The sequence below is a fragment of the Lissotriton vulgaris genome, chromosome 6 (assembly GCF_964263255.1).
Source record: "Lissotriton vulgaris chromosome 6, aLisVul1.2, whole genome shotgun sequence".
Taxonomy (NCBI): Eukaryota; Metazoa; Chordata; class Amphibia; order Caudata; family Salamandridae; genus Lissotriton; species Lissotriton vulgaris.
The window spans coordinates 540,690,523-540,715,401 of NC_141694.1; the positions used below are offsets into that span (position 1 = coordinate 540,690,523).

The 24,879-nt window shown below is 43.2% G+C and overlaps 1 protein-coding gene across 1 annotated transcript in view; it reads left to right on the forward strand.

Annotated features, from left to right (window-relative positions):
* LOC147707531 (dynein axonemal heavy chain 5-like) overlaps nucleotides 1-24,879 on the forward strand; it is a 1,425,553-nt gene that overhangs the window by 188,044 nt on the left and 1,212,630 nt on the right. The window contains exons 10-11 of the mRNA XM_086925656.1: nucleotides 19,416-19,551; nucleotides 23,515-23,652. Of these exons, the coding sequence (XP_086781782.1) occupies nucleotides 19,416-19,551; nucleotides 23,515-23,652 (274 nt within the window). The remainder of the gene's footprint in view (nucleotides 1-19,415; nucleotides 19,552-23,514; nucleotides 23,653-24,879) is intronic.

Here is a 24,879-nt window from a genome sequence, read left to right on the forward strand (position 1 = left end):
GCTTTATCAATGTGTTAAAGTTAGTCTGGATAGGTTTAGAGCAGCACCTGAATAGCTTTCAGAGCAGTTAATAGACTCAATGTAACCTTTGTGTCCAGATAAAGTATCACCCGAATTGTTAGCCCTTTTTGTAATTTAAACTTAGTCACGGTGGGATTGTAACATGGGTCTCTCACAGTAACATAATGTTTGTGGCAAACCTCCATAACGTTTTTATCTGTCCTTTCATTATTTGAACCAATTTATATTCTGCCTGATTTTGTCCTCTACTCTTAAGGTGGGGGTGGGTTGACTGGTTCTGATTTTTTGTTCCTCTACCGCCAAATGGTTCAGTGTAGTCAAATATGCGTTCTTGTTCACCCTTAAGACTTTCTTGGCCTCTATGGTAGTGATCGTTGAGAGGAAAGCGGTGCAGAAATGATGAAAACATATTCTTAACTTGTGCTTTATCAGTCCTAGCTACTCCATTGTATTGGTGAACCTTGTTCTCTTGGCTCTATGCAGTGATACTCAAAATTCATTGTGGTAACACATCTGAATTGCACCAGGAATAAGGTGATTGCAGCTTTGGATTCTGTCTGTATTTTTTAATTCTTCTTACACTCTTATTTAGGATGTAAAAAGCAACCTGATGTGTGTTTCACAGGGTTTTCCTTTGTGGCCCCCTCTACGTACTCATGTGGCTCAGTAAATAATTTCCTACAAGTGAATTGTGTCCACTACCTGGTCTAGGACACTCGAAATTGGATGGTAGGATTTAGTCAATATCCCCATTTTATAACTCTTCGTAGTGATATTAAATGTGGCAATTCAGGTTGGGTATGGATGTGATTCCTGGATCTTGTGTCAACATGTAGTTCTTTTTCATAAAGGATCATGTTTAGGTTGGCAGTGCAATGTAGTATAAAGACTGAGGATTCCATAGTCAACATGAACTTGGACCGTCTGCTTTCAACAGAAACTTGGTTCAATTAATCTTCTCGACACTTGATGGACCTTCTTATTCCATACACCTATTATGCAGGTGGGCAGAGAAGGTAACATGTCTGTCCAGGGAGTTATGGTGCTGTATAAAAACGTTATCCTCTGTACACATTTGGAGTCAATGTCCTACCATACATTCTAGAGCCTCATTGTAGAACCCAAATCTACACCCAGAAGAGCTACCACAGTCAACTTAATCTATCGCCACCATAGGCCGATAACTTCTTCATTGAACATTGAATGGCTCATTACCTGTCAATTTATTTCATCCAACAAAAATCACATTTTGGGATGTGCCTTTAATCTACACTCGGGGAATTTAATTTTTATGACACCTTTATCTGTATGCTTTCTTCCTTCCTACATGATAACAACATCCTTCAATACTGTCTTATACCCCTACTCACATAAAACATGCTATACTGCATCTCATTATCACCATGAAGAACTAGCTGATGGTCCATGTTATTGCTATTGTCTTTTTCTGTGAGATCAAGGATTTGAGGATAAAGCAACAGCAATAATATGTCTCTCAGAAAGTTAAGCAGCAACATCAACCAGCTCTGCAAACAGGTCCACAAGCGGCAACACGAAGAAGAAACAAAAGTACTCAGGTCCGTGGCCATAGTACCCTGGCCACTCGTAATTATATAAAGGTCTACCAAAGAATAGTTCCAACTACAACAAACTAAGAAGACCCAAATAAATCTACGAAGCCAGGTTCATGCTCTCCGGATCTCAGTCCTGAGGAGACCTTCGAAAAATTCAATCTCCTATTAAGTCGAAACACATTGCGTAGTCATTGTTTACTGAGTAACATTTTTAAGGAAATGTGGACTTTTACATTTAAAGGTAATTTCTAAAAAAAAAAATAACATAGGGTCTCCTAACCTGAGTGAGATAAAGTATGTTACAGTGAAATAGTAGTTCAAAAGAAAATATGATTTATTGATCCTTTGGTCTGTTTACTGTATTTCAACCCCTTCCCTGCTTATGACGAAACCACGCCGTCATGAGCCACGGGGGGCATGTGCTCATGACGGCGTGGTTCCGGCATGCTGCGGCCGCTCCACCCACACGGCACTGATTCCCCGCCTGTGCTGGTGAATTAGTGAGTGGGCGGAGTGACGGAAACACGCCGTTATAAGCACAGTTCGCCCGTGATTCATGGCGGCGTGGTTCCGTCACAAGCATGGTGGCAGCGAGCTCACCCTCCCAGCGATGCGGCGGGATTAGCGCCGCGGCCAAGGGGTTTTAAATGTTTTGATTTAAACTGACTTGTAGCTTACATGTTCACACATAATGTATTTAGGCATAGTGGTGATGGTGTATTACATGACTTTATTGAAGAAAGTAATAGTGGCTATATTGTGTAAAAATATAAAAAGAGTCTAAATCCAGATTCTTTTATGGGTATTATGTCTTTAATAAATTAAGAGAGGTTCATGGCTGACTGAAGGAAGTGTATTATTTTGCTTGTGTAGTGCCCTACCTTCAACAAACATTAAAGTTCCCAACTCCATATGCTTGTATCCTTTAAGTAACAGTCATTTGGTTGTGTGTGCATGACATATCTACAATCCATCTTGATAGAGAAAACATCACCTTTTCCACGCTAGGCCTTCCACTTCCCGTTTATGAGTGAGCGACTGTGGCCAAAAGTACTCACGAGTCTTTAATTGAAAGACTGCACTATGCCGCAGACTTGAGAACCTGTGGCAGCAAACATCATGTTCACGTAGGACCCACACTAGGCACGGAATTGACCAATAAATTGCTGCTGTAATTTTTGATTGGAGCCTTTCGCAAAAGAAATGTTACAGTAATGTTTTTGTTTTACAAAAGTGAGTGGAGTGATTGCTACTTTGAATCATTTGACAGGAAACTTTAAATATTTGAATGCCTTGATATTTAATGTACTTCTCGAGGCATGTGAACATGTCTAATTTAATCCCAAAAGAGTTGCACAGTTGTACTGTCTGTAGTTTTAGTTGACTTCCTGAAAATTACATTATAGCCTTAAAGCCCGCCGTAGAGGGCTATACCAGCTATTAAAGGCCCTCTCCAGCGTTAAAGGAGAGGGCCTTTAACAAGGGAGAGGCACTTTAATAGCGGTATAGCCCATCTATGAAGGGCTATAAGGCTATTAGAACATTCTGTCACTAGAGGACAGAATGTTCTAAAAAAATACAAAGCCTTTTGGGAGCGTGAGGGGATTGGAATCCCCTCAGGCTCCCTGAAGCCTTTGTTCACAGACAGAGCTGTGAACAAAGAAACATTGGAATGTTGGAGCTCCAGGCTAATACCAGCCATTATAAGCCCAGAGCACCCCATTGTTTTCAAGGGAGCTCCCAACATTCCAATGTTCTAATTAGCGTTAAAACATTGATAAAGGAATAGAAGGAACTTCTTGGAATGCTGCAGACCATTAATGTTCGTCAGCTCAATCAATGCGTGGGCACATTGTTGGTATGTTTGGCCCTTTCTTGCCCTAAAGACATTTTGAAGAATGGGGCAGCGTTTTTTTATATGTTTTTTTAAAATACCTGGAGTGTTCATAAATCCTTTAGTTACATCAGTTCAATAATCACAAGCATATATAAAAATACAGTGCGACATTTTCCCATGACATCGTATGTTAGGGAACAAAATATCACCACAAAGAGAGAAAAATACATCAGTGACACATATTAAATGTCCCTTATGTAATATAATTTTAAAACAGCTGTAGCCAAGTCTGATTTAATCACTTTAACCCCTTATTCAATTTTAAGAGAGCTGACTTGATTTAAAAAACCTGACCAATGAGTTTCTAGCAATCATTTAGAGACTGAGGTATCTTATAAATCCATTCTCTTGCAATACATAGTCGTGCAACAATAATAGCAATATATATTATGCAGACATAGTGCAGAGATAATACTATTGACACTTGATGTATTCTTCAACATGATATTAATTGAAGATAACTCCACATCACAGCATAAATGCATCTATAAATGCTGAGTGATGTCAGTCCATTAATCCATCAACTGCAGGCAACTAGCAAACGTTACCTATATTGGCTACCTACCTGCATCTTGAACATCTTTTCAGTGTGGTTAGTACCGACATTTACAATTTCCTCTGGTGTATAATACCACATGCACAGAGCATTAAACTGTTGAAGCTTAAGGTTAATGGACATTATCAGAGGACTAGTTAGATTGAGAGCTTCCTCCATGTTATATGTTATGTTATGTTATAAGAGACTTATAATGCGCGCAACTACTCAGGAGTATCCTGGCGCGAAACGGACTCAAATGTGTGAAAGGGAAGAATTATAAGAAAGCTTGCTTAAAGAAGTGGGTTTTGAGAAGTCTCTTGACACCTAGATCCTGCGTGTGGCGTAAAGCGACTGAAAGGCTGTTCCAAAGCACAGCTACCTTAACCGAGAGTGACTGGCCCCCCAATCTGGAGCGTCGGAAGCGGGGGGTGGCCATCAAACGGTCTGAAGCAGAACGCAAAGAACGTTGGGGAGTATAAAAGGACAATCGTTTCCTAATATACGAGGGTCCCGAGTCGTGCAGGGCTCTGTGCGCTAAAGTAAGGGCCTTAAACTGCACTCTCTGGGCCACAGGCAGTCAGTGGAGGTCGCTGAGGCGGGCCCTTATGCTGTTTTTCTTAGAGATGTTAAATAAGAGTCTGGCCGCCGCATTTTGAATCAGTTGGAGTTTGTGCGTTAAGTAGCCCGGAATGCCCAAAAAGAGCGCATTAGCATAATCTAAGCAGGACAAAATAAGTGCCCGAGCCACCATTTCCTTGGCTGGCTGAGGAAGCAGAGGGAAAAATCGACTAAGTGACTTGAGTGTGCCGAAACAGACACCTGTAAGTCTCTTGATGTGATCAGAGAATCTGAGATCCTCCCAAACCAAACCCCTAGATTTTTTACAGAGCCTCCCTCCGACAGTGGCCGGGGAAAATTGGAGAGCCACAGGGCCTGCACAAAGTTGGGTGGAAATTTGCCATATGGAAAGATTTCTGATTTCCCCTCATTACATTTTAGCTTAGCCTGGGCAAGCCATGTGAACACGGCGGAGAGGTAGTTCTGCGCAGCCTCTGTACACAGGTCGGGCCGTTCTAGGTAAATAGAAGCTGGGTGTCGTCGGCATATGCCATAGTTTTGACCCGCAGCTCTTCAGCCAGGGAGATCAAAGGAGTCAAATAGATGTTAAAGAGTAAAGGGCTCAGAGTCGAGCCCTGAGGAACTCCAGTTAAGACCTCCCTGGCCGAAGAATGAGAAAGGAGGTATCCAGACTTGCTGGGTACGAGTGTCCAAAAAGGACTCCAGCCAGGAACGCACGACCCCCGAGATGCCAATGGCAGAAAGGCGAGAAAGGAGAAGCTGGTGGGGAACCATATCGAAGGCGGCAGAGAGGTTCAATAAGATCAGAGCCGCTCTGCCGCCTCCATCCAAGCACTCCCTGATTGCCTCAGCCATTTCCACCAGAGCTGTCTCAGTGCTATAAGAAGTTCTGAAGCCTGACTGAGCCGCATGTAAAGCCCCCGAGGATTCCACAAAGGCATCTAATTGGCAAAAGACCACTTTCTCGCAGACCTTCGACAGTGCAGGTAGTAAAGAAATAGCGCGATAGTTGGCGGGGATTCAGGGTCCGCCGTCGGCTTCTTAAGTAGAGGTAGAAGCTTGGCTTGTTTCCACTGTCCCGGCAAAATCGCCGCCTGAAGTGACCAGTTGACAATGGTCTATATCTTCTGACTGAATTACTTGCCCAGTGTTCCTACTCTATGATCAAGCTCTATCATGTGATACTCCATGTCCTTATTGATTGTTTTATGAAATTCCCAATTTGATTTTGCCTCTTTGGTGGAGTATATAAGTGCTAATATGTTCTGGCATGTGGAGCAGATACTCTGGGCAAATTTCCGAGCCACATATAGGCCAGATGTGTGAATGGATTTTGAGTTCGCAAATGGCGCGAATCGCAAAATTCAGCCATCTGCGAATGCAAAAAGGCCTTTCGTTATGTATGAAAGGCTTTGTATTCGCAATTTAGGTAATCACAATTTTATGTGATTACCTAAATTGCGAATGTAAATAGGGACACACAGTTTGCAAATCCCTAATGCACATGCCAGAAGCCTTTCCTAAATGTGAACTGTGCATTTAGGAAACGCTAATTACCATCAACTTCAAGTTGATGGCAGCCATGCGTAAATTTAGAAAAATGCCCAAAAATGCATTTTTTAAAGTGCCATGTTGTGCACACATGCCCCTAGTGTATGTGTGTTACTCGTGCACAATTTTTATTTGGGGGTGGTTCGGGGGGGGGGGGGGGGGCATCCTTTGCTTTGCATTCACTAATTTGCGATTACCAGTCATGTAATCTCAAATTAGCGAATGCAAAACCATTCGCACCTTTGGGCCTTTCGGCCCATAGAAACAAATGGAGTCATATTTCCTAATAGTGATTCGCTATTTATCGAATTGCTATTAAGTAATATTGAGGAATCACAACATTTTGGGAAGTTCCTACATACATAACATTTTGAGATTCTCATATAGCAATTTGGTATAAATCGCTATTTGAGAATCGTAAAATGCTCTTTTGATACATCTGGCCCATAGACCCTTATTTGTATGCATTTAAAGAAAAATATTTTACAGTTGATAAAATTTGGATTGCAAACTAGAAAAAGCAATTAGCCAACGTGCCCTTTGAGTCACTCTGGAAGTTCTGGGTTCACGTAGCCAGGCAGGCCTCTGAGGTACAAAGTAGGCCTCAAGCAGCATGGCAATCCTCTGAAGGACTTCTGAGTGTCCTTCACTGGTCCAAGAGTAAAATGGAGAGTGGTTTTCAAGGTCCTATATTTATACTTGGTGCTAGCTTTGAAGTGTAAGAAACTTCTGGAGCCATCCCCACACTCCTCCACCCCTCGATGGCTCTGGAATTTCCTTTCTCTCTGCCTAGGTTCTAAGAGGTCTCAGGTGAAAAACGGGTAGTGTGAAGTTCTTTGTGAGCGTGCTGAGGCAGCTCCTTTGAAATGTAAGTGGGGCAGGGAAAAGCTCAACCCCTTCCATCCGGGCAGAATGACCCATCCTGCCAACACTTAGTCCCCCTTTGGGTCACTGTCTGGGATTAATACACAAAGACCAACTGCCATGCCAATCACAGTTATGTTACCCAGGACACAGGCTGCAGGCACCAAATGACGGGGGAGAAAAAAATATAAATTTTCTTAAAGTGTCCTTTTCAGAATTGTGACTTAAAATTTTACTATACCATTAAAGAGGATTTTAAATGACAATTCTTTAGAGGCCAAACATGACATTTCTACCAATTCCCAAACAAAAGTTACTACTTAATAAATGTAATCAGGTACTGTGATGCCATCCTATGGGAGAGGTAGGAATGCAGTAGTGAAAACATATTTGGGAGTGTTTCACTACCAGGACATGCAAAACTTAAAAGTATTTGTCTTAACTTTTTATTTACACTGCATCATGCTCTAAGGGCTTTGTAGGCCCTACCTTACAGGTGACTTAAATGTGTTAAAAAGGAAGGTTTAGGCTTGGCAAAGGGTTATTTTGCCATGTCCAATTGGCAGTTTAAAACTGCACACAGGCTGCAATAGCAGATCTGAGACATGTTTTAAAGGGCTACTTAAGTGGGTGGCACATTAAGTGCTACAGGCCCACCAGTAGTATTTAATTTGCATGCCCTGTGTACATGTAGTATCACTTTACCAGGGATTATAAGTAAATTAGGTGTGCCATTTGGGTGTTATTCAAATTTGCGATTTGTAGGGGCGAGAGCAGAAGCACTTTAGCACTGGTTAGCAGTAGTAAAGTGCACATAGTCCTAAGGCCTACAAAAACAAATTTCAGCAAACAGAAGGAGAGAAGGCAAAATATTTGGGGCTAGACCACCCTAAGACTGACAGGACTAACATGTGCCCCCCTGCACTCCACCCCAGCTGAAAGTAAGGAGGACTGTCCTTCCTAATGGAAATCCTCATCATTAAGGCAGAAGAACCTGGACAGACCATCAGCATTGAAATGGTCTGGTCCAAGGTGGTGTCCCTCTGTAAAGTCTATTCCCTATAGGGATATGACCACCTCAACAGTTTGGGATTTTCACTCCTCCTCAGCATGAACCATCTGAGGGGCCTGTGGTATATCTGAACCCGGAAGCGAATCCCTAATTGGTATGGTCTCAGCTTCTTCAGTGCCCAGACCACTTCAAAGGCTTCTCTTTCAATAGCACTCCACCTTTGTTCCCTGGAAAGTTACCTATTGATGAAGGCTACACGTTTGCTTAGCCCTCCCCTTTCACATGTGAGAGCATAGCCCCTATATCATGCTCTGATGTGAAAGTCCAAACTATGAACTCTTTGGAGAAGTGAGGAGCCTTGAGTACAGGTGCAGTACATACGGCTTCCTTGAGGCTTTCTGGCAGGCCTCTGTCTAGATCGCCTTCTTGGGCTGCTTCTTTGAAGTCAGCTCAGTCAAGGGGACAGCAATGGTGTCATAGCCCGTGACCAATCCATAGTATCCCACAAAGGCCCTCACTTCAGTCTGTGTTTTGGAGGGGGGTTCCTAGGCCAGGATGGTCTCAATCTTGACCAGGAGAGGCTGCACCGTGGCCCCACCCACTAGGTATCCCAGATACACCACAGAACTCTGCCCCTATATTGTACTTGCTGGCCTTGATAATCAGGCCTGCCTGTTGCAGAGCCTGAAGCACTTCCTGGAGATTAAATAGGTGGTTGACCCAGCTGGAGCTGAATACAGCTATGCCATCCAGGGAGCCTGCACTGAAGGCCTCCATTCCCAACAGGATCCTGTTATCCTCCCTCTGGAAGGTGACAGTGATATTCTTCAACCCAAAGGGCATAACCCAAACCTGGAAGTGGCCCTCTTGAGTAGAGAATGCTAACCTCTCTTTAGCCCCCTCAGTCAGGGTAACCTGCCAGTACCCAGAACTACGGTTAAAAGTGCTGAGGAACTTGACAGCCCCTAACCTGTCTATGAGCTCATCATCTTAGGAGATGGGGTGAGCATCTGTTTTGGTGACTGAGTTGAGGCCCCTATAGTCCACGGAGAACCAGAGTTCTGGGCAGTTTTGGAAATAGGCACCACTGGGCTAGACCTGGGATTATTGCTGTGCTCAATCACCCTTATTCGAATCTTCTTGGAAACCTACCCCTTAATACTAGCCCTCACATTGTCAGATAGCTTGTAAATGTTGTTCTTCACAGGCATACTGTCTCTTGTATAAATGCCATGGGTACACAAATGTGTAAACCCAGAGGTAAGGGAGAACAGGGGAGCAAACTTTCCCAACAACTGGCAACAGTTGCTTTGCTGCTCTGTGGTCAGGGTAGGAAAGAGGGTGACACTGTCTACTGATCCATTCTGCTCCTTGGAAGATAAGTGGTCGGGGAGAGGTTCACTCTCCTCTTCCACCCCATCATCTGTCACAAGGAGCATGGTGACATAAAACCTATCATAGGGGCCAGATGTAGGTAAATATCATTTACCGATTCTAAAATACCAAATTTTACCGATTCGGTATTTAGAATCGGTAAATGGTATGTAGCTAATGATTCAGTAAATTTTACCGAATCGATAAAATTCGGTAAATACCGATTCGGTATTTACCAATTCGGTATTCCCCATTCATTCCTATGGGCCTGGAGGCCCATTGGAATGAATGAGAATTACCGATTCGATAAATACCGAATTGGTAATAGGGGGTAGACTTACAAGGGAGGCATGGTGTCACATTGACACCCTGTTGCACCCCTGAATAGTGCATGGGTTCACACGTGGCACACATACATGCGCTAAGGGCATGTATGTCTGCCACATGGCACTGTTAGAAAAGCACAAAATTGCTTTTTTAGCGGTTTGGTTATTTACCACCAACTTTTAGGTGGTGGTAAATAACGAATCCTAACAAGTGAAAAGCACTCACTTGAGTGCTTCCTACATTAAGTATTCAGTAATTTACTGAATCGGTGTTTAAGAATTCGGTAATTTACCGATTCCTTAAATTACCGATTCGGTAAATTACAGAATCCTTAAATTAGGCCCCTACATCTCAAATGCCTAATACCGGTCGGTAACGGCCGAAATTCAGTAATTTCGGCCGTTACCAACTGATATTGGGCTTCCTACATCTGGCCCATAGTGTGGATGGAGGCAATTTAAATAGAGTACCCATGAGGGGTTCTGGAGGTCTTGAGTTCTGCCAGGTAGGTGACCTCCCCCTTCCTCTCCTTCACCTCATAAGGACCTGACGAGTGGTAATGTAGGACACTGGGTTCCACTGGCTCTATAACACACTTTTTTGTCCAGGTTGAAACTCAACCTCAGAGGCCTTCTGGTCATGCCAGAGATTCATTACCTCCTGTTTGGCTTCTGAATTCTCAGATGCCTTCTTCTAGAGCTTAATCTGGTTACTGAGAGCCAGCATGTAGCTGACTACATCTTGGGGGGTTCTTGGGGATGCCAATCCCTCCCTCACCAGGCTGAGAGGTTCCCTAAAAAGTGAAAAGAGAAGTTCAAATGGGGTCAACGCAACTCTTTTCGGTGGCACCTCCCTTTAGGCAGAAAGCAGACATGGTAAGAGCACATCTCATTTCCACCTCATAGGTTCAGGCAGGCCCATATCATGCCTTTTGGGGTCTTGTTGAACATTTTAACAAACCCAGTGGTCTGATGGTGATAGGTTGTAGAGAACTTATAAGTTACCCCACAGTCATCCCACATTGGCTTCATGTATACAGACATGAAGATTGTTCCCCTGTGAGACATTACTTTGGGGAAACCCACTCGAGCGAAGCTCTCCATCAAGGCCTTATCCACTGCAGATGCAGTCTCAGTACTCAGAGGTAAGACCTCTGAGTATTTAGAGGCATGGCCCACCAAAACCAGGATAAACCTATTGCCTAATGTAGTATTGGGGCCCAGCAGCCCAACAATGTTGATGCCCACCCTTTTTAAAGGGGTGCCAACAACAGGTAAGCGAACCTGGGAAGCCTTAAGCATTTTCCCTGCCTTCTCACTGGTCTGGGAGGTGGGATATGTCCTACAGAATGCATCTGTGGCTGTCTTCGTCCAGGGCTAATACAAGTAGGCGACAAGCCTAGCAATGGTCTTGTTCTGCCCCAGATGTGCTGTCAGTGTTATATATCTTGAACCAAATCCAGTAGGAAGTCTCTGTAGCATGGGGGACCACCACCACGAGTGGTCCCAGGCTTAGGATCCTTAGGCTCTCTATATTTTTTATTTAATTTAATAACGATTTCTAAAGCGCCTGGTGACCCAAGGGCATCCCCGCGCTATAAGATTTGTGATCCTGTTGAGGGGGAGGAGAGGGAGGGGAGACAGTCAAGGGGACTTCATTTATAGAAGGGTATTCTTCCAGTAGAGCAGATGATCTCCAGAGGTGTCACTGGCTGCCTGGGTCTCAACTTGCCGCCTCAAGCCCTTTAAAGTTAGGCACTCTTTCTAAGCTTCACATAACTCCTCCCTGGTGGTCCCAGGGTTGTTCCCATGTTTCGAGGCTGGTTTTCCATGATCCTTGCCTTTTCACTTTTTGGCAGCTGCCTGGGCCATCCTTCCAGGCTCCAGGGACCTCCTTGACTATTCTATCAGGCTGCTATGGCCTTTGTGGTCAGGCACACCCACTCAGACAACCTGTAACATATGTAGGTGGGACCTGAGCTCCATTTCTTTCCAGATAGTGTGTGCTAGAACATTGTCTAACAGACAATACACATGTATTGCATGGCTCACTGCTACTTTTAGAGAACCTGTGACACCCCCACCCCCACTCATTCAAAGAGAACCAGAGCCATTTGATGGTGACTCTCGCCGTTGTCCGCTACTACAACCTGGTGGAATGTATTAAGATTACCTGCTCTGAGGATACCAGATGACACCTTACTGCAGTCATACTGGCTTCTCTGTCCCTCAAAGCCTCCACCCTCTTTCTATTGACCGTGACACACTGTCTGTACTTAGATGGGTTTTGAGCACCATCTCTTTGTCGCCCAGAGACACTAGGGTAACATCAGCTTGCTCCACCACACTTACAGGAAATCTTCTCCCCAAGCACTACACAGGCAACCCAGTGGCCAACCCACTGGGAGGAAGGGGGGGCTGTGATCTCATGGGTCACTTGGCAATCCCCCTTCACATGTCCATATCTGTGTTGCTCATAGCACTTGGGGACAAACATTCCTGTTTTCATGTATACAAACTCATTCTTCTTTTGGTCAAATTAAGGCTGAATTCCCTTTTCCTTTTTTATGTTGTGGACTCTAACCACCCTTTGTGGAATCCACCCCAGATACCTTCATGGGCACTCTGATGCTGACCCAGAGGCCGGCCTCCTTTGCAAGCTTCCTGAGCACAGTTAGCTTGCAGTCAGTCAGGTGATGGTGCAGCTCTGTAAAGCAGGTTTTGAACATGTGTTCCCTCAAAATTAGATTGTACAGCCCTGTAAAATCACTCACTGTCCTGCCCCTTACCCAACCGCTCAGTTCCTTGCTAGAGTACTTTTCAGGGGTCAGCACAAACTTTTTGAGTAAAATAGTTTTTATGGGAGTTTACCTTAGCTGTTTCATCCTCTCTAGCGTAAGAAGGATATCCCTCCCCACTGGGAGCAATAATTTGTACAAGCTGCCCCCCCAATCATCCTATGGGACCCAATGCATCTTCAGAACTCTCTCATATGCAGAACACCATTTATCTATGTCATCCCCCACTACATAGCTGGGCATCAGATCTTGGAGTATGCGGACACTCAGTCACCTCCCCATGGGACACTGAATTGCTGCCATTATTGCTGCTGGGTGCAGCTGCATGCTTAACCTTAAGGTCCTGTTTCTTGAGGCTCATCTCATGAGGCAGCAACATTTTAGTCAACTCCAAAGCTCTGTTTACCTCTGCCATTGTCCCACTGTGCTGCCTGCTCTTCTTTTTTTTGTTTGCCCTTCTGCAGCCTGAACTTACTTTTTGCCTTCCTGTCTGTCAGTTTCTCGGGGAACAGGTTGTGGGTGGACACATTGTTTCCTAACCTGGCAGGGGGCTCCACTCCTTGGAGCAAGTTGTCCTCCTCCTCGGGGTGCTGCAGCTCAGGGTCTATGGCCAGACCGTCCTCCTCTTCTTCCTCCACATCCGCCTCCTCCTTCTTAGGGTCATAATTTTCCTGCTCGTCTCGGGTGGGCTGCATCCTTTTAACATCTTCAAAGGCTGTGACGGTTACCTGGCGATCCACCTTTGTGGCTTTCTTCCCCTCTTTGCAAAGCTTCTTCAGCTCAGCCCTGCTGGGGTTATCCAAATTGGTCAGTTCTCTGAGCTCTGAGCTAAAAGGAGGCGAGGACACTTAAATTTGGTAAAAAAGAAAAGGGACCAAACCAAAAGCGAAGGAGAGTTTTTGAAAAAGCAAAAGAGGCCTAATAAGAAGGAATTTAGAAAAAAAGTTGAAATTCATGTCAGATTATTTTTGGGATTGTAGTGTTACACAAATCACTAAATGTTGTAGCACAGAAACATGTACTAAATCTCACCACTGAACGCCAGTGTATGAAATTGGGTTTTTATTGAGGAGATGAAGATCCTTCTCAAGCAAAAGTCACAATCTATGTCACGGTGAACCACAGTCACAAAATTATCCTGTTCTTAACCCTCTGGCAGCTTAGCACAAAAGCAGCCAGGCTTAACCTAGAGACAGTGTGAAAAGTGTTTATGCAGCACACAAACAGTGATAAAATGAAAACACAACACAAGAAAATTCCCTCACCAATTTGAAAAATAGAGTAAAATGTAATACATTATTTGACAGGAAAATGACAAAAATCCAATTAGTAGAATCAGAGTTATGGATGTTGAACGTTTTTAGTAAAAACTAGTGCCTAAAAGATCAAACCCAACTACAGACATCTAGGGCCCGATGTAGGTAAATCTACATTTACCACTTCATAAATACCGAATCATACCGAATCGGTATTTATGAAGTGGTAAATTAGAGGGGGGGAGATGTAGGTATTTCAGATTCGGTAAATACCGAATCTGTAAGATTCGGTATTTATCGATTCTGTAAATACCGATTCGGTATCCCCCATTGCTTCCTATGGGCCTTGAAGCCCATAGGAATCAATGGGCATTACCGAATCGGTAATTACCGATTCGGTAATTACCGATTTGTGCAAGGGTGCAGGGGGTGTCACTTTGACACCCTCCAGCACCCCAAAAAAAGGCATGTGAGCCATGTGGCACACAGACATGCCCTAAGGGCATGTCTGTCTGTCACATGGCATAGGCGTGCATGCACACCTGGATTCGGTATTTTAACACCCAATTGGATTGGGTGTTAAAATACCGAATCTGAAGGGCCTGTGGGACTGAAAGTAGTCCCACCTACATCCCAAATTAAAAAAATCGGTAAAATTACCGATTCGGTATTTTTGCGATTCGGTAATTTTACCGAATCGGTAAAATACCGAATCGGACAAAAAAAGGTCCCCTACATCTCAGTAGGCCAAATACCGGTCGGAAACGGCCGAAATCGGCCGTTTCCGACCGGTATTTGGTACCTACATCGGGCCCCTAGTCTTGTGAGACTGGAACAAAGTCAAAAGTTATTGCCCATCACGATGGAGCACATTCCGGATACACAACATGATTTGGGCCTGGTCTTGGCTTACCTTGAGACTTAGAAGAAATTTTAAGACTGAGCTGGAAACACTCATAGTAGACCAGTATCATATGTAATAGGGGTTACCATCAGAATAGGAGGTGAAATAACCACTGTTAGAAATGGGACCTCTGGTTGGCTAAGACTTGTGCTAAAGCCAGGCAGAAACCACCACTCTAGTCAGGGCAAGGGAGTTGCACGCCAAAGATAAACCCTGCTCACCGCCCTTGGTAGCTTGGCATGAGCAGTTAGGCTTATCCCGGAGGCAATGTGTAAAGCGTTTGCGCAACACACACACAGCAACAGGGTTCTAGGCACACCACAAAGGGAACTCCACGCAAGATTATATATAAAAATAGCCTTTGTATTATCATAAAACACATTAGAATAGTAATCACACAATATACACTGTGCCAACTGGTACTGGGCAATATTTACAGGGGATTATATACACATGACAGGGCCACTTGGACCACTGTCAGAACCATCACAAGGTGAACTTAGTAAATGTAGAACATATAATAAACATAGAACACAACCAGTAATTACTGGCAAACGCTGTACTCAACATCATCCTGTAGCACAAACCATATTATGCACAGTATCACATTAGGTGTAAAATATATTCTGCGCCAACCTCCCAAACTTAAACATATTAGACCATACCCTCCTAAGCATAATTCATATTAGGGGCATCACTCACAGAGTAGAATAATCTCACTAGCATAAACAAAAGTATGCAAATAACCTCATACATAAACTACAGTTAGAGGCATAAAACAGGGTGCATAAATCATAGTACATGAATCACATTTCCTACCACCACATGAATCACCTTAGGGCAAGGCGCCCTACAAACCCAACAGTCCCCCTGGCCAACTGGCCTTCTCAAAGGAGCTCAAATGGCCTATGTCCCAATTGTCAGGGCGGCTGCCAATGCAGCAGAATTCGCGGTGCGTAATTGCGCTGGGGCAGAGGAGTGCATCTCACTCTTATCTCTCACAGAAATGCCCCCCAAAGAACTGTTGGCCTAAACAAAGCAGCTGACAATAAGTGCTTCACAGCTGTGAAGGCAAAAGTGTGGGCACTGGCATTCACTGTGCCCTTAAACAAATATGCCCAAAAGGTTGAATCTGCCAGTGTTAGTGCGGCACAGCTGGGAATCAAATATTCAACCCTGGCACTACTGTGCCCTCGGGGCCTTCCTTGGGGCTCTCTAGCTCTCAACTGTGCCCTCAATGTTGGAAAGATGGCACTAGTACTACATGTGCCATCTGAGCCCCACTCCGGGACTCTTAGAAAACAAAAGTGCCCCTGTGATGCAGCTGCCCTCTAGCAGGCATGGCAGCTGTACATATAGCAAAAAAAAAGAGGAGGCACAGGCACAATAATGGCCTCATGAGCCCCATTGTTGGACTCTGTAAGCAGAAATGTGCCCAATGTTGCAGCGGCCCGCGCTCTTGCGGTGCTGCTCTAATAACCAGCACCACTTCAGGGTCTCTCCCTGGCAGGAAGAAGACATGCCCCCTCTGAGCCCCACTCACCAGGGCTCTCTGTAGCGGCTCTACGCTTCCTACACTCACTGCTGGGACGGGGATCGGCACCGACAACGTGCCGCGGCTGGTCCCGCACTCGGTTCCTGGCAGCCTGCACTGCGGGGCTCTCCCCAATGCATGGGAGCCCCGCTCAGCAGCAGGCCCTCGCTTTGCCTCACTTCACCCGGGCCCCTTCCTGGGACCCGGAACTTCCTTAAGCAACCAACGGCACTACCTCCTGGCACCAGGGCGAAGGCAGGGCTCTCCTATGGAGGCAGGGTCGAGCTGCGGCAGTGAAACGCGGGGTGTGCTCTCGCTTCAATTTAAAAATATTGGCGGGGTGGGCACCCTCCGAAAAGGCACCATAATGCGGGTGGGCACCCGCCAATTAAAATATCCATAAAGCTGGGTAGGCTCCCGCTCGTAATAAGCACAAACGCGCGGTGGGCACCCGCTATTCACAGCAATGCAGGATAATTCCCCATTACGGGGATTCCCTCAAAAACAAGGTTGCTGACCGGAGCTGCGCAGCTCACACACTCTTCTGGGGAAAAAGAAAAAGAAAACAAGCACAGCGCTCACAGGGCACAAAATGCAACAAAGTTCCTGGGTCCTGGACTATCCACAAGAAAAGTGAAAGGGGTCCAAGCAGAAAATTCTCCCAGGTTCAAGGGGCATAGCTAGGCCCAGGGAGGTGGACCCCAGGGCAGTTCCTCCTGGGCCTCAGCAGCAGCAAGCCCCCAAGTTAGGAACAACACAGCATCAGGGAAGAGAACTGAACTCTTTCATGGGGTCACTGCCCCTCTACTTATACCACACAATCCTTTGTCAGTAGTGCAGGGCATGGGGGAACGAGATGCAATTGGTTCAGGGGGGATTTAGAGCACTTTGTTTTGCAAGCTTCTCTTATCCTTTGTCTGGTGGGGGCTAGGTGATCAGACACCACACAGGGGGCGGAGCCAGCATTGTACAGGGCAGGCATACTCCTATTCTGAGTCAGGGGATTACTCCTCCCACTACTCCCAGCCCAGATGTCCTATTCAGCACAGCGCTGACTCACCCTGCCTCTCCTGGAGCCACACACACCTCTCAGCCACTGCCACTCACAAGCCAGACATGCAATTCACATCAGGCAGGCAGACACATAGCACACAGAAAAGCCAACTTCTAAAAGTGGCATTTCCCAATAGTCACAATAAATCTGCGTTCACCATTGTGCAGCATTTATTCTCACAATTCCATGCATACTAAGTTTGACCATGCTGCTCCTCCCATGCCATGAATTACCACTGACACACACTGATCAGGGAATCCCCAATGCATTCCTATGGGAGGGCAGGCTAATCTGACCAATTGTACAGAGAGTGCATGCACTTTACACTGGACCACAGTGTAAATTGCCCAGAGGCCTAAAATCACCCACACCTGGTCACAGAAAAAGGCAAAAACTTTAGGGGTGAACTTGCCAAAAAGGGCCAAGCCCAACAACCACTGTAATTTATTTCTGGATGACAAAATATGACATCTTCGAATATAAATCTTACCAAATGCAAAACAGATATTCTTAATGTCTTTCGATTTTGTCTTTCAGTAAAAGTTGCCTAGTTTCTCCAAAAATCACATGAATGATTGCTGCTTTTAAAAAAATAAGCATTTAGAGTTTTGTTTAGCTTTTGAAGTGCCATAAAACAATTTGGTGAGCTGATGGTCCTGCAGTGTGACAGCATGGGTCACATAAACATATAACCCCTATTTGGAAACTGTCAATTATACTAAATATATAACTGTATACAGATCAGTGTGTGTCTTCCAAAGATAAAGCTATGAAAAAGGAGAAATGTCACTGACCTTTCCCACCTTCCAGTGACAATGTGTGGTAAGGACTCCTTATCTTGGTAGCTCTGCCAAGCCGATCAGTATTGGAAGTGAAGCTCTTACCTCTGACAAGGACTGTTCAGCAGACACCATACCACAACAAATTAAAACTGTGGATAAATACAAGACAGGTGGAGGATTGGTTACAGTATTCGTCTGCATAGGTGTCATAGTGAGCATTACTATGCCTGGATATTCTGGAGCAGAGAATGCATATCCTCTTCCCCTTCTTCCTTCCCTCAATGTATAAAGAGATCCTTTTGCTATGTATGTTTAGTGTGAATAATTCATTGTGACTGTTCCCTCTTACAAACCGTTGACATAGCCCTTTACACCAGAGCCTCCACGCATCTAGACTTTGGTTATTCCCCAAACAGTACAAAAAAGCTCAACTTACATTAGAGTCACAAATTCCAATAAATAAAACTGAACAGCCCATGTAATAGAACTAAAGATAAATCTTAAAATCCAAAGGTTTTTTTATCACCAAAATATATTTTATTTTTAAAAAGCAAGTTCACATATCACAAAAATATCATAAAAGCAATCGCAATAGCTATCTATCTATTATTCCTATACACTTGTAAAAAAATGTTGTTAAATCAATACATGTAATACAGTTAATACAACAGTACATCGCATACCCCCAAGAGAGAAAAGAAAAGACAATATTTTTTGTCATTGTAAGAACATATCCGTTGGAACAATTATGTAACTAGACCTGGATACAATTTATTCTTTCAGTAACTACCGAACCAATTACTTCCACGAATTATGTAAGCAGTACAAAATTCGTACCTTGGTGAGTGGGAACCTCGAAGTCAGTTCCACTATCCTTGCTTAACTTTTAAACAGTATCGCAGCTTCTTACAGCTAATTTCCCTGCCACTTTTTGCTTTCTTTTTATGGTAAAGCAAATCTCTTCTAATGTTAAAGTTGATTCCCCTTAAATGAACCCTCTCACAATCGCAACAGCCTTCCCTGCTTCATACACCCTGTTAGTAACTGTTCCACTCCTTCTTGACCTCTGGCACAGTTGGCCATAGGCCAGTGTTGGGTTCAGGGGTTATTAGTCTGCATGTCGATGTCATGAACAAAAATACCAAATCTGTTGTATCTGTGGTTCCACAAAATTTTTATAAAATAGCTCTTTGATTGTCCTTGTGGGCCTAATAAACACAATTCCAAAAGACATGAGGAAGCAGTTTTTAGCTTCAGTGTTCCATTCACCATGCAGGTACATTAAGTGTAGCTTGCAAAGTATATGCATTAAAATAACTTTGATATATCTATTTTAATCATTTGCTTCTAGCCAACCTGTATGACCCCGAAGACCCGGAAGAAGAAGGATCCACTTTATCCACTGTTATCAAAGAGAAGCTCCATCAGATGATCGACACTTTGGCACAAACTGTGGATACGGATGTCTTGCTGGACATTGAGAGAAGGTAAGGCACCCGACAGAAGCACCCCAGTTCTTCCTCAAATGAAACAGGATCAAAAGATTCCTAAACAGTTATTTCAATTGTATGTGCTATGCATACAAGACTGTTGTTTTTTGTGTTTCACACTTATCCACCCCCCCCCCACCCGCCTTCCTCTTCACTGTTCTTATTCTGTCATGGCAGAGTAAGTGTCGTTATACAAAAAAAGGAGTACTAAAGTCTATCCACAGAGGAATTTTCATCTATATATGAGCAAACCAGATCACAAGTACTCAAATTGTAGCACTGAAGATCAACAGAAAAAGGGAATTTCGCAATTTTTTTGAGATGCAGAGAGAGTAGCCTCAGATAGAAAAGAAAAGAAACAGGAAAAAACTCTGTCACAGATCAGTGGTGTCCCATCATTACACTTAGCGTGTCCAGTGTCATCATCTGGGCTATCAACAAACTATACTTCACCATACCTCTAGCCAAGAGGAGGATTGGCAAAAGTGTACAGTTGTACCCTCGTTGTAGAGTTTTTTCCATGAAAATAGCAAGAGAGGGTAAGATTTAGTGCAGTATAAAGAATAGAAAGTGGTTTAAAAAGAATAGGCATCAGAGACACCGATAGTACTAAATCAAAAATAAGTTGTCTCAAAGATGTCTTTATGTCTAAAAACAGTGCAAAAGGTAAACTAAGAGTAGTTGAGATATGCCACTACTCTAATATTCGACATGTTTCAGCTTTTTGGGGGTGAAAAACTCCCTAGCTTTCTTCAGGACCTTGATGCTTCAAAAAGAAGCATAATTACTGTCACCAATTTAGTACACCGATACACACATTTTTGTTGAATTCACATAATGAATAATCTTTTCAAATCCTCCATATCGACATGATGTGTCTTACATCTGCAAAAGAGTTTAGAGAGGGAAAAAGATAGAAAAATATAATAATAACACACTGCATCTCTTCTAAATGTGCCAAAGTAAAATGATTTTCAACAGCAGTGGTAAACTTACCAATGCACCATGAGGACAATACCTCACCTTACCGGGCACCAGTGTGTGTCTTTGAGGCCCCACTCTGTAGAAAAATCGATACAGAAAGCAGGAACAAGAAAAAGGGAAAGAAAAAAGGTATGTGAATTAAGCCGTCAGACAACACCTGCTTCTGACGAAAATGTCTGTAACCTGAATAAATCTAAATTCAGACATTTTAAACAACTATTTACATACACAGTGCGAACCTCTCAACCATATAGCAACGATTGGAAGCGGCCAGGAGCCAATAATGCGATCTTCAAGGACAAATTAAATTAAAAAAAAATGTACAAGAGTAAGGGTCGTGACAGGGAAGGCCTGGAATTATAGTAGTGAATATTATTGGTGCGAAAGCAACGGACTAATTTACTTGTTGTAGACGTGTGTGTGTGCATGACGGCCTCAGGTTTTGACTCATAACAGATTCATTGAACCTTTTATCCTTCTAAGGTTAATAAAATGAATATCATTGACTTAGATCACAATGAATGCATGTTTTCAGTGCCTGGACACCAGCCAAATGAAATGAATGTAGTGTAGTAGTAGTAGTAGTTGGTAATTGGGCCATTCTACTTACACCCAAATAGAGGAGTGGGGATTTAAACGTTCATTTGTGTTAGCTTCCACTTTTGTATTAGTTTGGCTGTAACTCAAGATATAACTATATATACGGCCTCTGTGAAGTTGACCAGAAAACTAAAGAACATGTTATGTTTTGTTCCCTGAATTGAATACCATAATTTCAATAAACTCGAACAATGTACATTGTTGTCAAGCAGAGTCTATATACGATTATTGATCTTTTATTACTGCATTGTGTTTGTTCATAACATTTCATTATATAATGAAATACGAGAAATGCAAAACGTCCGGTATAAAACCACTCACGCGTGGATGGGGCTTCCTGCGGTGTTTGCCGGCCCCCCTCTTCCAAATGTATCGAAACGCGTCAAGGCTCCAAGCTGTGATGATTTGGGGAAATAAAATGATTTACTGCAATCTCTACAACCTTGGAGTAGCCTGGTATTGTTGCGAGAGAATTACCTTAATATTGAATGAAATATATATTGTACAGTCAGCCATAATGGGTTATGTTGTTGAGTTTATTTTACATTTAAAAGGAATTTTCTGGCTTTCTAATAACTTGGGGATCGTTGGTCGAACTGGCATTATACTTGGCATCGGTTTCGCCATGTCATGTTTCATGCTGATCCTTCCACGGCAGTGTGTGTTTATCAAAGACTAATTTTCGAATGTTTCGGCTTGCACTTTTGTGGTTTGGTGCAATTCAGTTTTTGAGACATTTGCATTAAATGGCTGCTGGGCGTTCCCCCCCCCCCCCCCCCCCCCTGTGCTGGAAAATGCCATTTTAGTGGCACCATGACGAGCTCAGCTCGTCATCAGCACACGACACCCGTGGGTGATGACGAGCTGAGCTCGTCATCAGCATCGAAAGGGTTAAAAAAGATGTCATTAGAGTACCAACTATGACTTAAACCTAATCTGACTCTTGCCATCAGGAAAACCTATTTGTAAATGTTCGACTTTTCCCAAATTATCCTCGTGAAATGATGGATGTCATTCTATTCCATTAACGTAGACTAATTGTCTATTTTAACAACCGATTTTTTTATGCGCCATTTTACTTGGATCGTGTGGCCGAATACAAGCTCTCAAGATATAGTTTTAAAAAAAAATCATATGAAATGTTTTTGTTGAAGGTCTTAAACCTATATTTGTTGATGTTAGCATTCACATCAGTGATGTTATCGATATCATATGTGATCTCGTCAGTGTTGTCATAAATGATGCTATCTGTCACTCGTTTTTTTTAAACAGTCTTTATTGATGTTTTACATTAATCCAACAGCCCATCCCCCCACCCCCGCCCCACCCTAGCACAGGCATGAGAATTAAATGAATTTATAAACATAAACATAATTATAAGCATAGGTCAGAATGAGGACACAATTTATACAAAAATATGGTTTGCACAGATCTAAGGAAATAATAGTTACATCCTATTCATCCTTATTTAACCCGTATGTTCAATCCATTGTGCTAAGGGATTCCAAATTTCAAGTCCTAACTTATTCCTGTTTCGACCCTTTCGCTTATATATTGCAGTTTCCAAGCTATAAATCGCCAATAAGCGTGTTTGCCACTGTTGGAATGTAGGCGGATATACATCAAGCCAAGCTGATGCAAGACAAATTCTAAATACAGCCATAGCCACATATATCAAGCCCCTTATGTGCGGTGGCCGTGTGTCAACACTTGCCCCAATTACGATTTCGGCGGTGGTTATCTCTCGCTCATATTGAAAAATTTTAGAAAGCAAAGTGGATATCTCCTGTTTTATAATAAAAAGTTCCCTGCAAGTTGCTAACATGTGTCAAACGAGAGGTCATCAGTGATGTCACCGATGATGTCATTAGTAATGTCTAGTGTGAGGTCTTGAGCAGTACATGGTGGGAATATGAGTTATGGTCTGCATAGATAAGAACCATAACCGGTGAATTTCAGTGGTTTTTCAACTGACAATCGTAGCTATGACTTCACTTCAAATATATCTTTTTTTCGGCAGGGTGCATATAATCCTAGTTAATACCTAGGTCAACCTCTAGCTGTTGTTTTTTGTGCCCCTAATCACGTGGGCACATTTTTGAAAACATTGCTAGGTCATTTTGTTTCTAATGTGGTATGTTTTGATGATGCATGTTTTTCCCTTAGATACATGCATTTGTTTGGGGGTGTACCTATCAATATACCAGCAGCTGCAGTGCCACCAGGCCCAGGGGTTTAAGGCACGCAGTTTACTCCAATTCGCGTCTGTAACTTATTTTACTACCAATCTTGGTGGTGGTGGTGGGTCCAGTTTCCTTGTTTGCATTAAGTCCCATGGTGCACATGTTACAGCAGTTTGCTCTTCTCTTGCCACAGGGAACACAATCCTTTTGAGGAAGGCTATTCCGAGTTCCTGGTGCTGAATCAACAGCTGGAGAGATATATCTCGGTGTACGTCCAGGCTCTCTTTCTCCGAAGAATGCAGACCAAGGAAGCTCTTTCTATCCTGCAAAGGTAAGACAGGTGATGACAAGAACTACACAACGCACCAAACAAGAACCATGGATGAACGCCTCAAAGCCAAAAGGCCACTGCCCAACGCAGCATATCGCAGTGATACTTGGTTCATTATAGGCATGCATGTGGTGGTCACAGAGACGTCAAAGTGCTAGAACGTACAGTAGAAATGTTTTGGTTTGTATCTTGCTGATAGGTGTTTTTTACTACCTGTGAAATTGGGCGCTTTTATGATTTTCTTGAAAAATCGAATATCATTATTCAATTTAATTCAATTCAGTAGATTGGATGCCCCTCCCCCTTCCCCCCCAGGATTTACTGGCTATGTGTTGGTAGACGTTTTAATATAGGGTCTGCCCTCTCCGAAACAACCCAGAACTGACTCAAAAAGCTTGAGGGAAAAACTTCAGAAATGTTCTCCAATAGGATTACAGCAATGTTTCGGAGCAAATTTCCAACTTTTATATGATTCATAAATAATCGAGGCAATCTATGACAGGACTACTACATTCAGCACTCTCATCTTCAAAATATATACATTCAAGTTTTATTCTAGTTGGAAAGATCAGCTTAAGGAACTCTGCAACAAATGTGCTATTGCACAAATAACATGTTTAAAAGCAACCCCAGATTAGATGGCACTACTTAGATGTTGGGTGCCATTGATGCACAAGAATACGTAAAGAATATATAATCTGTGTGTTTGCTTCTGTGTGCTCCTGCCCTTGAAACTACAGCACTGCCCCCTCAACTGATACCTGGCATGATGTTCTATTAGGGAAGGAGATAGGATCCATTTACCTCTTCCACGGTCACTTGCATCCTATTACCATGTGCTATCCATATACAAATCTGTGCCTGCTTCATTTTCCTCACAGCCAAAGATTTAGTCAGCACTATTGTCATGAGCAAAGTAGACTAAAATCGAACCTACATTATCTATTTACGTTTTAATTAAAGTGTTATTCAGTTTCCTTGTAGAAACTGTAAAAAGCGTTCACCATGTGCATTGTTTTGACAATATGAGCAGAGAATTGACACATCCGTTTACGGTTTACTCAAATAAAATCTCAGTGGGAATTCGTCATTATCCAATACTTATACAGAGACAAAACCCTCTAAATACACAAACTTATAGGAATGAATCGCTACACATCTTAGTATTATGTACCAAATAAATTCATCCAGCTTTGCAGAGGTTGCAAAACGCTTATCCTTGTTTAG